The sequence below is a fragment of the Rhinatrema bivittatum genome, chromosome 9, assembly GCF_901001135.1.
Source record: "Rhinatrema bivittatum chromosome 9, aRhiBiv1.1, whole genome shotgun sequence".
Lineage (NCBI taxonomy): Eukaryota > Metazoa > Chordata > Amphibia > Gymnophiona > Rhinatrematidae > Rhinatrema > Rhinatrema bivittatum.
In genome coordinates, this window is record NC_042623.1 from 193,306,150 (window position 1) to 193,322,115 (window position 15,966).

General features: G+C 45.7%; 1 protein-coding gene across 2 annotated transcripts in view; it reads left to right on the plus strand.

The window, feature by feature from the left end:
- Window positions 1–15,966, plus strand: part of PLEKHB2 (pleckstrin homology domain containing B2) — a 97,877-nt gene that overhangs the window by 61,779 nt on the left and 20,132 nt on the right. For both annotated transcript variants that reach the window (XM_029616914.1, XM_029616913.1), the window contains exons 5-6: window positions 30–69; window positions 8,868–8,942. In XM_029616914.1, coding sequence (XP_029472774.1) covers window positions 30–69; window positions 8,868–8,942 — 115 coding nt within the window. The remainder of the gene's footprint in view (window positions 1–29; window positions 70–8,867; window positions 8,943–15,966) is intronic.

Below are 15,966 nucleotides of genomic sequence, written 5' to 3' on the forward strand. Positions count from 1 at the left end.
AGACAATTAAAGTTGTTTTTGTTCTGCAGGGCATGGAAAGTTGCTCTTGAGGATGCGAGGACCCGCTCAGTAAGTATAAACCATATCAGAACACTGTATTCAATAAGACTTATAGAGAAATTTCACAAAACGCTATGGTCAAAAGGGTAAATTTTCAGTAAGGCACCTAACTACAAATGTACACATTTCTGCCTGTGTAAACTAACCTGCTTTCAAATACCTGTGCAGTAAATCTTGCAGTAAAAAAATGTTCCCTGTACGTACCAGGATCAGTCCAGACTGCTGGGTTATGTCTTCCCTTCCAGCAGATGGAGCCAGAGAAAAGCTGAAAAGCACCCCCTAAATATACCGGTGTGCCACCTGCGATCCTCCAGTATTTCTCTGGCTCCAGCAGATGATGGAAAGAATAACCTGCGGTCCTGTTCCTTGCCAAATTCCGTGATAATCCTGTACATTGGGAAAGGTTTGGCATTTGAGATATCCCTTAGACCTTTGGCTAGATCAATCTTGATTAAAAAAAAAAAAAAAGATATATATCCATTTAAATAATAATAAATACTGTCAGGAAAGGCAAGTGTACTGATAGCGTGCCCTAATGCCTTTTTACCCGGAGATTGTGTCCCTGCCCGGTGAGCTGGGGGGAGTATTTACCGGTGGGCCGGTCACTCTCCCCCCTTCTATACAAGGCCAGAGATGATAAAATTCCTCTGGTGGGTGCTAGCTTGTGCTACACGCCCAGAGATGATCAAATTCCTCTGGTGGGTGCTAGCTTGTGCTAAGGTATCATGTGCTAAGCCTGTTTCCTTGCCGGACGGGGGAAGGGATTCTGTAGTTCATTAATCCCCTCCGGCTTTGCGCCTCGTGGGCTCTCCAGATTTGATCCTGGACCCTTAGGACAATATCCCCTCTCCTCCAATTCCAGGGAAAGCCTCTTCTTACTTTACTACTGATATTGTACTTTTATTACACCTAATTTAAGCCTGTGCCACCAACCTAGAGCCTGCCTCTCCTCCCAATGCGGCCCCTCCCCTAGGAGGGCCTTAAAGAGACAGCAGGTTTTACTTCTAGGTTTAAAGAGACAGCAGGTTTTTTTCTTCTAAGTTTGTGTTTTTTAATGCCCAAAGCTTTTTTAGAAGTGTAGGGTGAATGGCAGGAGGAGGGACCTATACCAGTGAAGGTCCCCAGGCCATCAGGGGTGTTTGATCCCTCTAGGGGACAGTCAGGACGGACAGCTGTTAATTCCTCGGGGTCATTAGCTCCTCATCCGCCGGACTCTGGGTCGCAGGACCTTCTCCTTGGGATGGAGACGAAGACATCGACGGGTCCGCCTCAGACGAGTTGGACTATATCAATAAATCGCTTGGGGTGGATAAGGTACATAAATTGCCGGAAGATAGTCTTCGGACCGCCAGAGCTTCCAACACTACACGGCCCCGGTTCAGAGGGCAACGGCGTGGTCGTCAGACTAGACCGGTGCCTCACAGGACTCCCTCTTCGGGGTTGCACTCTTGGTCTCATCCCTTTCGAGACCGGAGACCAGCTCGAGACTCCTCTATGCAAGGAGCGCCGGCTAAATCTACCCTCTGAAACGTTGCTGGCCCACTCTTCGGGTGATGGTGGTAGTCGTAGCATGCTTTCGGCGCGATGGGATATTAGTTCATCCCTGCCTGGACGACTGGCTCATTCGGTTGTGGTGCAGTCGGTGTTGCACAGTCTACATTCGCTAGGCTGGGTCGTCAATTACGCCAAGAGCCAGATGGCTCCATCCCAGATTTTGGAATTTCCGGGAGCACGTACTTAGGCACAGGAAAAAACACAAATCACTTATCAAGAGAGAAAGAGCTCTTGGACTAAGACCACACATTTTCTTTGTTGTCGGAAAGACTGCTGAATAGACAACCTAGGGCTAAAGAGCCCTTCAGAAAGAAAACTGTAGGTCACTAGCATCTGAAGAGCAAAAAACAGATTGCTTACACTTAGCTACATCTGATACACCTCCTGGCTCAGCGAACCCTTCAGATTCACACACTCCTCCCGCCCAACCAGAACAAACCGTAAAGGTACACTACACATCCCACCCCTCAAAAAAGCCCGCCTCACATCAACAAGGGACTGTGCCCTATCAATAGCAGGCCCCACTCACTGGAATGCTCTACCGACAAACCTCTGCCTCGAGCCCTGCCCATACAAATTCAGGAAAATGCTGAAAACTTGGCTTTACCGCCAGGCATTTCCTTTAATTACTGCCACCTTCACCTCCTCACCTTGCAATTAACCCTCACCGCCCTAAGCACTATGTTAATATGTAAATATCTTTAACCCTTTAGTTTCAATTTTTAAGGCTCGCATATAGAGCCTCCTAGCTGCAGCACCTTTGTTGCAACTTGTTACTCTTGTTGCTCCCCTTCCCCCCCCTCCCTGTTTTTTGTATTTTCCACCTTTTGTTCAGGTGTAAACCGATATGATGTGCCCTCTAATGTCAGTATAAAAAAAGCTGTTACATAAATAAATAAATATTTGTCTGTGAAGAACAATGAGCACAGAACCCAAGTAGTTGTTGAAGTGGAAAAAGGCATCAGGGTCAGTGCAGACCCCACTTGCCAAATGACTATAACAAAAGGCGGCATATCTTCTGGGAGAGGATGGCTTTAAATGGTGAGCCTCTGCCAGGTCTATTCTTGGATTTTCAGTCCTTTGAGGTTAAAGTATAGCTGAGGCCATTTTAAAATGCGATGATAGCTGGCGTCCTTAGTTTCCTAACTCTGTACTCTATTGGGTATTGCAATGAAGGAGTCAGATTATATTATGGTCTATATTGGAAGCCTTCAAATCCTCTAAGTCAGTGAAGGATTTGAGGGATAGTTTTGAGTGTCCCCAGAAGCAAGTAACAAGGGTGGCCACTTGCTAGCCAGGTTATATTCCTTAGTCCCTTAAGGAACATTTCCCAAGGATAGATGCCTTGGGCTATTCAATCAATAGACAGGTGACCATCCTAGTAACGGGAGATGTGGCATTTCAGAGTTCTCGGGCCAGTAGGTTGGACTCTAAACAAGGTTTTGAGGATGTTTGCATGGCGCTGCTTATAGCAGTTGCAGCTGTATAGTAGCTAGATCTGGCTTGCATCTGATGCACAATGTCTACAGAAAGTATTGAATTTATCCATCAGTTAGACTCGGGTGCAGTTTTTGGGCAGCTATTTTTTTGATCTGTTGTTGGGGTTGGCTATTATCCATGGTGGCAGTTAGGAAGCTTCCTTTGCTGCATATAGGTCTGCAGTTTCCATAGACAAGGCAGCTTGACATTTATCAGAGTCAACAATATGTCTTTCTTCCTTCCCGGAGTAGATTTCAAGACTCCCGGAAGTTTAAGCAGCAAAGAAATACTAGTATTCAGAGGTCTCGGACCTTTGTAGCCAAGATTTCCTTTGATCAATCAATGGAGGAGGTGAAAGAAGATCCACTGAATCAGGATCCTCTCGAGGTGCTTGAGAAGTGTTGGAAGGATCTAACTCCAGTTTCTAGAGTTAGGTGGTTTGCTGTCTCCTTTTCATCAGTGTTGAACCCACATTTTATCAGAACAGTAGGTCTTGCAGATTTTTATGAGATGGATAAATCCTGTAGTTCTCCTGCTCCCTTTTCAGGCTCATTAAGGGTTTTCCCTGTTACTTCATTAGGAAGCAAGGCTCCATAATAGTAACACTGGGGAAAACTCTCATATTGAAAGTGGAGGTAGCAGTTATGTGGCACCACAAATAACTTGATCACTATTTCATTTACCCTGTTATTCCAGAGAATGAAATCCAGAAAGGACCCTGAGATAGGGAGAATTCCCAACTTCCTTTGGTTTAACAGGAGTTTTACTTTCAGATTCTGAGAAGAAAGATTTCTCAAAGATTCTTTCATTTTTGGGGTTCTAGCATGATATTTTCAATTTCAGACTCTGCTTTTTGGTTAGTCTCAATTCCACAGACCTTTTGACGGTGCTAATGGTTTTTGCCATGGCATTGTGCAGGGAAAGGTTGGATTGTCCTTTTCTCCAAGAGTTGTCTACCACCATTGCAGTCTCTGATCTGAGTGCACAGTTGATAGGACAGTAGGCTGGGTTTAGCAATCGGAACTAAGAATGAAGAAATTGGGTCATCAGATCCTTGTGTAACTATTTGTTGGGAGTCCAGTTGTATAGTTCTGTCTTCAGCTTCTTGATTCATTGGCAGCAATGTGAGTCCTGGTGCCTTAGGCAAGAGCACACATAGGCCTTCTTCAGAAAGCCTAACATCTGTTTTATAAGGCTAGTGGCACTGCATTCTGTCTGGGTCAGCTTGCAATGGTAGTGAAATTGCAAAGCCCTGGAGTTGAGCTTAGACCTGGAACTATATCTTAATTAGCAGTGCGATGATTGCCAGTCAAAGAGGCTGAGAAACACACTGCCTGGGTCAGTAGGCCCAAGGGCAGTGGAATCTTAAGGAAATAACAGTGGTCTATTAGAGGTCAGAGCAATTTGATTGGTTCTTCTAGATTTCATGCCTCTGCTGATGAGTCAGACAGTCAGGGTAATATCTGACAACTACACAGCAGTAGCATTTATGGATCCTCGCCAAAAGAGCAAGGATCCTTGGGGTTGTTCGAGGCAGATTTATTTCTCATATTAGACAAAACAAATTTGAAGATTTCTTGGCACACACAAGATATTCATGTGGTTTAATTCAGTCACAGTGTGGATGAACCAGGGACATGGTCTCTGTTTTTTTCCTGGTAGCATTCAATCGAATTGTGACCAGATGGGGAGCTCCAATGATGGATTTTTTAGTGGTCATCAAGATTATTTATCAGGAAGAGAGGCTCTCTCCCCTCTGGTATCATGGTTCTGGTTCAGAACTAAATGCTTTCTTCCATGGCCTATAATTGGTACAGAGCTCCAGAGGATCTGGAAGCTTTAGTAGTTCCAGTTTGGCCTTGGAGTCCTTGGCATGCAGAGCTCAGGTGGTTGCAGAGTGAAGCCTTAGAGGCTTCATCACTATGGTTTTCGCAGGATTTGGTTTGAATTTGTCTTTCACTTGGCCATTAGAGGGGTGTGTTTAATGGAGAAAGGATATGCTGTAGCCATGATGGCTATTCTGGCAGGCCAGACACTGTTCCTTCATTAGCCTTTGTGTGAGTTGGAGAGCCTTGTGGTTTGGTGCTCCAAAAGGCAGTGTTTTCCTGATAGGCTTTGGTGTCATTGTTTCAGGGATTTATAGATAGTTTTTTTCCAAGGGGGTTGCCTCTTAGGTCCATAACGAATGGGTTGCAGCTCCGGGGTGTATATTAGATAGGCCTTATATTCTCTTTTAGATGTGTTGAGCATATTGAGACTCCTCTCAGTCTCCTGTTCCATCTTGGGACCTGAATTTTGATTGGTTCCCCTTTTGGAGGGGTTGCAATTGATCCCTTTAGGACGTTCAATGGACATTTATTTTTGTACTGATGTCTTGCTCACTCTGAAGGATTTTGGGATTTTAGGCTCCTCCTTGCAGGAAGTTCTTCCATTGATTTATTAGTGTTATGGTTTCTGCCTTCTTTCACAGATGATTTGGCTTCCAATTGTGTCGGCTGGTTTATTTACTTTCAGAAATGGTATGGATGTGCTGAGTACAGGCTGCGGTTTGTCATATGTATACAGTGGTTAGTGAGAGATTGCAGGTTCAATTTTCTTGGGCTGTATAGTGGAGTGCTAGAAGGTGAGTCGGTGACCTTAGCTTCTATAGCTCGCACGTTTCATAGGTCTATGTGGATTCTGATGCTCCCTTCCCTAATTAAGGGAGGACTCATTCTACAAAACTCAAGCTCCTTTTGGGGCAGAACTGAGGTCAGTATCTCCTTGGGAGGTTTGTAAAGCAGTAACATAGTCTTCGTTGCATTATTACTAAGTGTTATTGTTTAGTGGCGACTATCAGGGGAGAGGTTTCTTTTGCCTCCAAGGTGTGGAAAGTGGATTTGGCAGCGACTCACCCTATTTGGAGTAGCTTGGGTATTCCCCATTTCTGAACTGATCTGACTGGATGAAGGTGAAAATAGTTCTTACCTAATAGTTTCCTTTGCTTGAGTCGAGTCAGACCAGTCCAGGACCCTCCCTCTGCTACTAGACTTGTGGCAGGTTCATGGTCTGGAAGTCCCAGGGTTGCAGGCTCAAATCTCATTGACCCTGACAAGTGGTTGATTGCTTACTCTGCTGCCAAACGTGTATCTCTTCAGTCACATCCTGGAATGATCGTAAACAACTGCGATTTATACTTCTATGCAGATGAGTGGTTTCAGTTTGAATTTTGAAACTGTCCTTTTGTTCCCAGATTCCTCTGTTAAAAAAAAAGGAAAGAAAGAAAGAATAAAATAATGTTTGTTATTGATGTTGTCTACTGTTAGCTTATTACAGATAATACTGGCTGAAGTCAGCACAGATGCATATAAGAGGTGACATCAGGAAACTTGTTGACCTCCATCGGCTGGTTGGTGAGCATAACCCATTCATCTGGACTAGTCTGATTGGTGTCAAGGAAAGGAAATTATCGGGTTGAAATTCCTGAATGATCATCCCTTTAAAACTTAGGGAGGCTTTGATCACACACCTCATTCTTAAGGCAATGTCTTTGGCCATCTCTTCCATCAGACGGATTTCGGAATTGCAGGCTCCATCATGTGTGGAACCCTTTTTTGAGACTTTCTGACAAAGTGGTGAATATTTGTACAGTTTCTTTGTTTTTCCCCAAGGTGATTTCACTTTTCTACCTTAATCAGGTGTTATGTTTTTCTACTTTCAAGAGATTTTTGTGTCGGGATGAGTATGATCAGCTTCATCGACTGGATGTGAGAAGGATTCTCTTTTGATATTTGAAGGTGACTAAAAAGATGATTTGATGTCCTGAAACCATTATTCTGTTCAGTGGGACCTAGAAAAGGTGAAGCAGCTTTGATATCTTGTTAGATTAAGGAAGTGATAGGCACGGCTTACATAACCAAGGGTTACCTCTTCCCATGAGTTTGCGGGATCATGCTACCAGAATGCTGGCTGTGTCATGGGCAGAGCTATATTGGGTGTTGCCACTGGAAATTAGCAAGGCGATGACATGGACTTCGTACACTTTCCTTTTTGAAACACTCTCGTCTGGCCATCCAAAAAAGTGACGATCCTTTTGGTTCCGGGGTTTGGAGTACGAGTTTGGCAGTGTCTTGTCAGATTGAGAGATAGCATGGGTACATTCCATGCAGTTGGACTGAACTGGCTGAATGAAGAGGAAGAAGAAATTTAATCTTACTTGTTAATTTTCTATCCTTAAATCCAGACAGAGCAGTCCAGGATCCTTCCTGCCTGCCAGAATCTTACTTTTGTTGATTCTGGTGTCTCACAGTGCAGAATGGTTAAATCATTCAAGTAAGGGAAACTAGTTTGCTTCATCTTGGAAGCTCTCCGGTTGGAGGGGTAACAAAATGTTAGAATGTATTTGTCTTAACTTGTTACATAGGGTATAGTGAGGTCAGCATGAGATCCTATATATGATGACATCAGCTATCCTGTTGGTCTCTGTCTCCATCTGCTGGTTGAAGAGCTTGAATCTGGACTAAAAGAAATTAACAGGTAAGATTAAATTTCTCTTCATACATGTAGTTTTCAACTATGTTTCTAAAACATCCCTAACAGACTTTTTCATGTGGCCAACAGTACATGTATACTTTTAGACAATAGAAAATCCACTAAGGCAGATTCAGCCATTCTCCCCCTATATATCCTGATTAAGCCTTTGAAACTGTACGCTAAAATACAAAGTATTATTTCCATGATTTAAAGCAAGACATTCAAAAGGTAGTCTCTAATTTATGGCTGTACATGTACCTGCCTTTTGTTTGTCAAGTGATTCCTTACTGGATCCTGTTAGGCAGCAGCTCATAGAGCACCATGATAGAGACCAGGAGGGTTTTGGAGAGCAGCTAACAGAACCCAAACACCTTGATAGGGTCCCACAGAATTCAGGAGCAGTGTAGATGTCCCCCTACAGAAAGATATATAGGGAAGCTTCCCAATGAAGGTCAGATGAGAGGGAGAATGGTGAGAGACCCTGTAGTACACAGTTCAAAAATTGTAAAACAGGTTGTGTATCTCTAACAGAATGTGCAGCAAATTTTAAGAGCGTTGCTCATGCTAAAAAGCCCATATATGTGAGTATCTGGGCCGTGCGCGAGCAATGCTATTTTAAAAGCCAGAAATTACACACATATTTACTTGTGCATGAGTTCAAAAAGAAAAAAAAAAGGGAGCATAACTAGGGGGCATTCAGGGACAGGCCCTGCAATTATGGGTGTAAATCTGTATTTTAAATCCAGTGGCCACAGTGCACGGCAACTTTAATGCTGCTGCTGATGAGATATAAGTCTACAGAAATCTTTGTGTAGGCCTAACATGCCAGGGTGAGGGGTCTGGGTCAATTGGGGGGAGTACAGACTGAAGAACCAGAGGGGTCGGGATGATCTCGAGAGAGACTGGGCAAACTGGTGGACCAATTGGTAAAACTGGCAATGTCTTTGGCTCGAGCATGTTTTAAAATCCACTTACCTGTGCGCGTTAAAGCCGATAAAGTCCTAAGGAAGATATTGGAAGTACATTTGCTCAAGTAACTGCTTAAAATTTGGAGCATGCTTACACGCGGTAGGCGTATTTAAAAACTTGCACACGTAAACGCGCGCATGATTTAAAAGTCCAGCATATGTTCACTTATCGCGTCCATATGTGCATGCATAGACGTCCTTGCACTGGTTTCAAAGTTACCATCTTAAGTGTTTTTTAACCCTGTTTTTATCTTTCTTTACTGTAAGATACTGCATGTTTTGTACCTTTTTTAGAACCTTGTCATCATAGATGATGAAGATTATGACTCGTTGCCTCCTTATACACCTTATGCCACACCCCCGTCTCAGGTAGGAGATCTAACGTAGAGTATAGCTAATACTCTCAGAACCCAATATGTATGTGCGGATATTTATGTGAGAAGTTTCTGTTTTATGTGTAGCTTCTACTGAAGAATATTACTTAAAATATCTGGCATCCTTGTTGGTTTTGATACTTGCTAAAGGATAATGATGATATAGGGAAAAATCAGCGAATTCCTCTGAGTGAGGTGGAGGTGGGCTGTGCAGTCAGCATGGGGAGAGTGGTGGGGGTAAGCCCGACTTTTTCTTGTAACTTGGGTCTTCACCTCCCCAAAGTAGGATTCTGTGTGCAAACAGCTTGTGCCGAACAATTTGGCAGGAAATGAAATGAGCATTGCCTAATAGAAGAGCTTCCCTCACTCCAGCAAGTTTAAATCAGGATTTGAAATCTGCTGTGAATACAGCCAGCAACTGAAGAAGGGAGAGAGGCGAGGCGGGTGGTGGTACAGAGGAAGGAGAACAAATGGGCTCTGTTTCTGTATCAGCAGACACTGTATCAGAATTAATCTGCTGCACAGGCCTGAGAGACCATAGTCGAGTAGGGTTCTGTGGCTCCAGCAGTTATATTGCCTTTGGAAAGACAAATTAAAGGCAGTTGCTCTCCTTCCAGGTAAAGTAAAATATGTTGGAGCCATTTGATGTGTTAGAATCCACCAACTACACAATGGAGCAAAGAAAGAGCATGAACGATAGCGAGAGCTAATCTAGAGGAGGTGACAGCTACTATTAATAGCAGAAAACCTTATGATAACCCTATTGGTTTGGATCTGTGGGCAATATCCTTTAAACTCTTCAGCCTACATTGTAGATCTGATTTCAGTAGACAGCTGAAGAAGAGACTTAGGAAAGGAATTAAAACAGAGACACCTTAATACATGGTGCACAGGTTTTGTTTAAAAACTGTAAAAACATAAGGAGTAAAATATAGTAAGATAACAACATAAGAAACCAATGCATGTGATCAACTGGAAAAACAAGCAGATATTTCCAGAAGTCTAGACAGTGGCACTGATGGACTCCTGTTGCAGGAGCCATCAGTTATTGTCCTGTATACTGCTACATACAGATATGATAGACAATACAGGACAGTGGACCTTGCGATTTGAAAGTAATGGAATTGTGTATTTGACCATAGTGTAAATGTTTCTTTGATAGTGAATAAATATTGAGTTCCTGTACATACCCACCTCAGTCCAGACAAGTGGGTTTATGCATCCCTACCAGCAGATGGAGGCAGAGAACAAAAGTTTAACCGTGAGTGCCACCTGAAGTCCCTCAGTATTTCTCTGTCTCCAGCAGTCTGGAAAAGGAAAGATTTTTTAGGACTTTCAATGCTGGCTCCCTGAGGTGCTAGGCTGCTTTGTGGACCATCCCTCAACAGGAGTGGGGCGACCGGGGGTTGGAAACCCCTGGCTGGTGCTCGCCCTGGTTGGCCGGAGGTTCTGATAGCCAGGGGACTGGCTCCCTCAGGACTTCCAAAATCCCCTCTTGAGGATTCACCTTCTTTACAGGGAAGTACCCTGTGATTGTGCCTTTTTTTTTTTTTTTGGGAAAAAAAAAAAAAAGTGTTGCCTTTTTGCTTTACAGGGGCTGCAGGAGCAGTCAGGGCATGGCGGTGAGTACGCAGAGGACAGCGGGAGCTGATGGCGTTTCAGGAGGATCTGATATGGGGGATTCCCTTCCTCTGCTCCCCACGGATCCAGAGGTTTCAGAGAGGTTTTTGGGCACACCATTTCCTGTCGGCAGAGACTTGCCTTGCCGCGGGTGCAGTTTGAAGGTTTGTTTCGACGCCGCAGTTGCTGCTGATTTGAAGTGAGCGCAGCGGGCCTGTTTCGCTCCTTTTCCCTTGAGCCGCTTGGCCTCTTATTTATTTCAGGGTGGCGCTCTGCATGGGCAGCCTGACTGTTTTCAGCACACTGTGTGCAGTATGGAGCCAAAGACATGTTTCAGCTTGCAAGGCCTTCAGCGTTTGATCCATGCTTCTCAATAGCCATTCCCTCTGCACTGCCTGTGCAGCAGGGAGCGAGGGGACATTGTCAGGGGTGACCTTGGGGGGGGAAAAGGTCCTTTGCTCGTCTGGAAATGCGGCTGGGGGGGGGGGTGTCTGGTCCCGCTGGAAATCGTGGGAATCGGCTAGTAGCAGCTGGAGAGGCTGTGGACTTGCCTCCTCCTTTGTCACCTGTGGCGCAAGAGGGACAGGAGGAGGGGGGAGGGAGTCAGAGGACAGACTTTGGGGCAGGGAACTGCAGATCCCGATCCCAACTGTTTCTCCCCAGAGTTTGTTTTGCTGCTGTACAAGGCTTTCCTGGCTAGGAAGGGTCTGGGGGCTAAACGTCCTTCTGGAGAACTGCTGTGCCGTCTGGGTCTGGGTCACGAAGGTTCCAGAGGCTGATCCCGGAGATCTGGGTGATTCCCATGATTTGCAGGAAGACCCAGATTTACAGGATGCAGATCTGGATGAGGTCGCGGGCAAGACTCAGAACCTGAACCCGGAGGCGAATAAGGAGAATCCAGATCAGTAGGATTGCCCGGTTTCGGAAGGAGATGATCTGAGGGTGGTCTGCTTGTTCAAGAAAGAGGAGTTGCGCCCCCTTATTTCCCAGGGGTTGCAGGAATTGGGGGTTAAGGTGACTCAGGAGGAGTCAGATAATTGGGCGTGAATCCGGTCCTGGATGGACTATGGGGGCCCTCCTTGTGCTTTTTCATTGCCCAAGAAGATCTGCAAGTTTGGAAGCGGGTCTAAAGGTGGGCTGAGCCATGACCAGCTTTACCCTCTGATGGAGGAGACCTTGGAACTCTTATGGGTACCGAAAGTGGATGTGGCAGTTTCGGCGGTCACCAAGAAGATGACCATTCCGGTAGCTGGGGCTGCTGCTCTGAAGGATATGCAGGACCGCAAGTTGGAGATTCAGTTGAAGCGAATGTTCAAAGTCTCTGCTTTGAGTCTATTTGTCGCCATTTGTGGTAGCATGATGCAAAGGGCTTGTCTGGGTTGGTTGCAAAAATCTCAAGAACAAGTCTTCTCCAGAGAGGACAAGGCTCTCTAGTCAGTGCGCTTGGAGGCTGGAGTGGCTTATGTTGCGTATGCACTGAATGACTTAGTGTGCACTTCGGCCAGGAACATGGTCTTGGCGGAGCAGTCCACAGGCTTTTGTGACTGTGGAATTGGTCGGCAGACATGTGGTCCATGGCACAGTTGTGTAATCTTCCATTCAAAGGAAGGCTCCTTTTTGGGGAGGATTTGGACCAGCTGATAAAATCTTTGGGGGAGTCCAAAGGTAACAGGTTGCCGCAAGATAAAAAGTCTTCCCATCGCGGGCCCATTTTCGGGAGTCACGTAGGTTCCATGCTAGCAAGTCCTCCTCTGGGGCAGGTGCTAAGCAGACTAGTGGAAGGCAGCAATCCTTTCGAGGCTCCCACAGATCTGCCAAGGCAAGAGGAAATGTGGAAAAAAGGATTTGCATTCACAAATAAGTGAGGGAGTTGCTAGCTTGTTGCGGCTGTTACTACACCAAACCAAATAAGCCTGATACTTCACTTGGAATACATATCCAGCGCAGCTCTTGCTTCAATGGTGGGGGGGAATGAAGATAAGAGGATTTACATTGACAACAACCAACAAGGACTGAATTGCATAGTCTGGGTAAACAAATAGGAGTGGGAGTAGCTTGCTTATTGTGGCAGTTACTACCCCTAACCAATTAAGCTGGATACTTTACTTTGATGCAGCTCCAGCACTGCTCTCTGCATCAATGGCAGGGGGGAAGGAAATTAGAACCAAAAAGTTACCAATAAGAGCCAAGAGTAACAGATAAGTATGAGAAAAATAAGAATGAAAGCTTGCTGGGCAGACTGGATGGGCCATTTGGTCTTCTTCTGCCGTCATTTCTATGTTTCTATGCCAGGGATAGTGCCGGCCAAGGGGCCGGGAGCGGAAAGTCTTCCCAATGAAGCCAACTTCGCCCATTCCTCCGTAGAAGCGGTAGGGGGCAGATTGTCCAGCTTTTATGAGGAGTGGATCAAGATTACTTTGGACCATTGGGTGCTGGAGGTGTTGCGCGATGGTTATGCATTAGAGTTTTCTCACCCTATCAGGGAAGCCTTTCTAGAGTCCCATGTGACCTCTCAGAGCAGGGGTCAGGAACCTTTTTGGCTGAGAGAGCCATAAACACCACATATTTTAAAATGTAATTCCATGAGAGCCATACAATATGTTTAAAACTAAATACAATTAAATGTGTGCATTTTATGTAAGATCACACTTTTACAGTACAATAAGTCTCTGAAAATATTACACCAGGCCTTAAGACACCAATACATCTCCTATTAGGAAAACGGACCAAGTCAGGCTGCTATAGAGTCCTACACAGAAACTACACGCCAGCAGAAAACCTCACCTGAATCACGTGCTGTCCCTCACCTGACATAGAATAAAGAGACCAAAACGCATAACAAGAAGCATGCAGAAAAAACTGAATTGGAAACTGCAACAAGCCAGAGTCTCTGTATGCAGTGTAACAAAGGAAAAAAGAAACATCACCCATCCTTATAAAACAAATCAAGAAATATAAAATCATCAGCAGTAAAACTGTACTAACAAAAAGAACATATTTCGAAACAGCTGATGAGTGGAATATCCAATAATTAAAAACTCATATAAAACATTTCCAGATACCAACAAAATATTTCAAAATAGCAGACACAAAGACCCAGTAATGAAAAATAATGATACAAAATTTTTTTTGCTCTGCATACCTGGGAACGTTTGATATCCAGGTGTCCTGAGATTGTTCTGAATTAGCAGGAGGCGGGGTGGTTTGCTTGGAACTTTCTCCTCTCTCAGTCACATACCAGCGCTCTCTCTCACACTGGCTCTCAATTACACACCTATACACACATGCTCTCAGTCAATCACATATACACATGCTTTTTCTCTCACTTATATAGGCTCTTAATTAAACATTTACACACATGCAGTCTATCTTTTCACGCTTACACACACAGGCTTTCAATCACACACATACATGCTGTCTTTTTCTCTCACACACAGACTCTCATTCACATGCTTACAAACATGCTTTCTCTCTCTCATTTACACACAGGCTCTCAATCACATACTCACATGCTCCATCACCTAAACCAGCTCTCAATCACACACAGACACACATGCTCTCTCTTACTTATACACACAGGCTCTTAATCATACATACACATGATTTCTCTCACACACAAAGGATCTCAATCATACACACATACTCTTTCACACAAACAGGTTTTCAATCACAAACTTACACATACAGGTTCCCAATGGTAAACTTACATTCATGCTCTCTCTCTCACAGGCAGGCTCTCAATCACAGACATACTCTCTTTCACATATACAGGCTCTCAATCATTCACATACATGCAATCTCTCACTCACACACACAGGATCTCAAACACACATGCTTGCTCGCTCATTCACTCTCTCTCTCTCCCTGCCCCACCCCGGGAACTCGCAGCAGCAGTCTCCTCCCAACGCTAACCTCCTTCATTTTCAGCCCTCGCGGAGGCGGAGTCCCATCGGCCGCGGTTGAAGCTCTTCATTTTCCTCCGAGCCGCGCTGCAGTCTTCTTTTCATCATGCACGCACCCGATGCTCTCCACTTCCTCTTCCGGGCCGCGGGGGGGCGGGGTCGGGAAGAAGAGTCCATGCTAGTGTGGTCTCTGCTTCCCGCGCAGGCACCCGATGCTCACCACTTCCTCTTCCGGGCCGCGGGGGGGGTGGGGGCGGGAAGAAGAGAGCATGCCGGTGCCGCTGACTCCAGCTGTCCTGCCGCGTTCCGCCCGGGCTGACAGCATTTTAAGCCCGGGCGGAGGAGGACCAGGGAGCAGCTGGGTCAGCGGGGGACTGGAAAGTGTGGCGACACTTGTCTGCGAGCCAGATGCAGCCCTCAAAAGAGCCATATCTGGCTCACGAGCCATGGGTTCCCGACCCCTGTCTCAGAGCAAGCGGGAGGCGGTGTGGAGGACTCTGCAGCGGCTGTTGCAGCTAAATGCCATAGTTTCCATCCTGCAAGAAGAGCAGTGACGGGGCAGGTACTCCATTTATTTTGTGGTGCCCAAGAAGGAAGGAACCTTTCGGCCCATCCTTGTCTTGCAGAAGGTCAACAGGGCCCTGAAGGTCCCTCGCTTTCGAATGGAAACTTTGCGAATGGTGATTGCCGCAGTCCACAAAGGAGAGTTTCTGGCGTTGCTGCATGTGACGGAGGCTTATCTTCATATTCCCATTTGAAAGGACCATCAAAGATATCTTCAGTTCATGGTGTTGGGAAGACACTATCAGTTCCGAGCCTTTTGGCTTGGTCACGGAACCATGCACCTTCACAAAGGTGATGGTAGTAATGGCTCCCACTCTTCGGCGGGAAGGGATTCTGGTTCACCCATATCTGGACGATTGGCTCGTTCGAGCAAAGACAAAGGAAGAGTGTGTGCAGTCGGTTCAGCGAATGTTGGACACCTTGTGGTCGTTGGGATGGGTGATCAATATGGCAAAGAGTCACCTGGGCCGACCCAGACATTGAACATCTGGGGGTGCTGTTCGACACCCAGAAGGGCAAGGTATTTCTCACTCCAGAGATATTGACACAGTTACAGTTGCAATTGACGCAGCTGTTGAAATTGTCGCTGCCAGCTTCTGGGTTCCATGGCTTCCACGTTGGACTTGGTGCCATGGGCTTTCGCACACTTGAGTCCGTTGCAGAATGCGCTTTTGTCCAGATGAAATCCGGTGTCTGAGGAGTATCAGCTGCTGATGCGTCTCCCTCAAGGTTCCAGGTCCAGTCTGTCATGGTGGCTCTTCTGGCCCAATTTGGAAAAGGGTCGGGATTTGGAAAATTCAGACTGGGTGAGTGGTGGTGACCATGGATGCCAGTCTCAAGGGGGAGTGGTTTGCCTGGGTAGGATGACCCAAGGACTTTGGTTGGAACAGGAAAGTTCCTGGTCAATCAATCGCCTGGAGACGAGTGGTACGG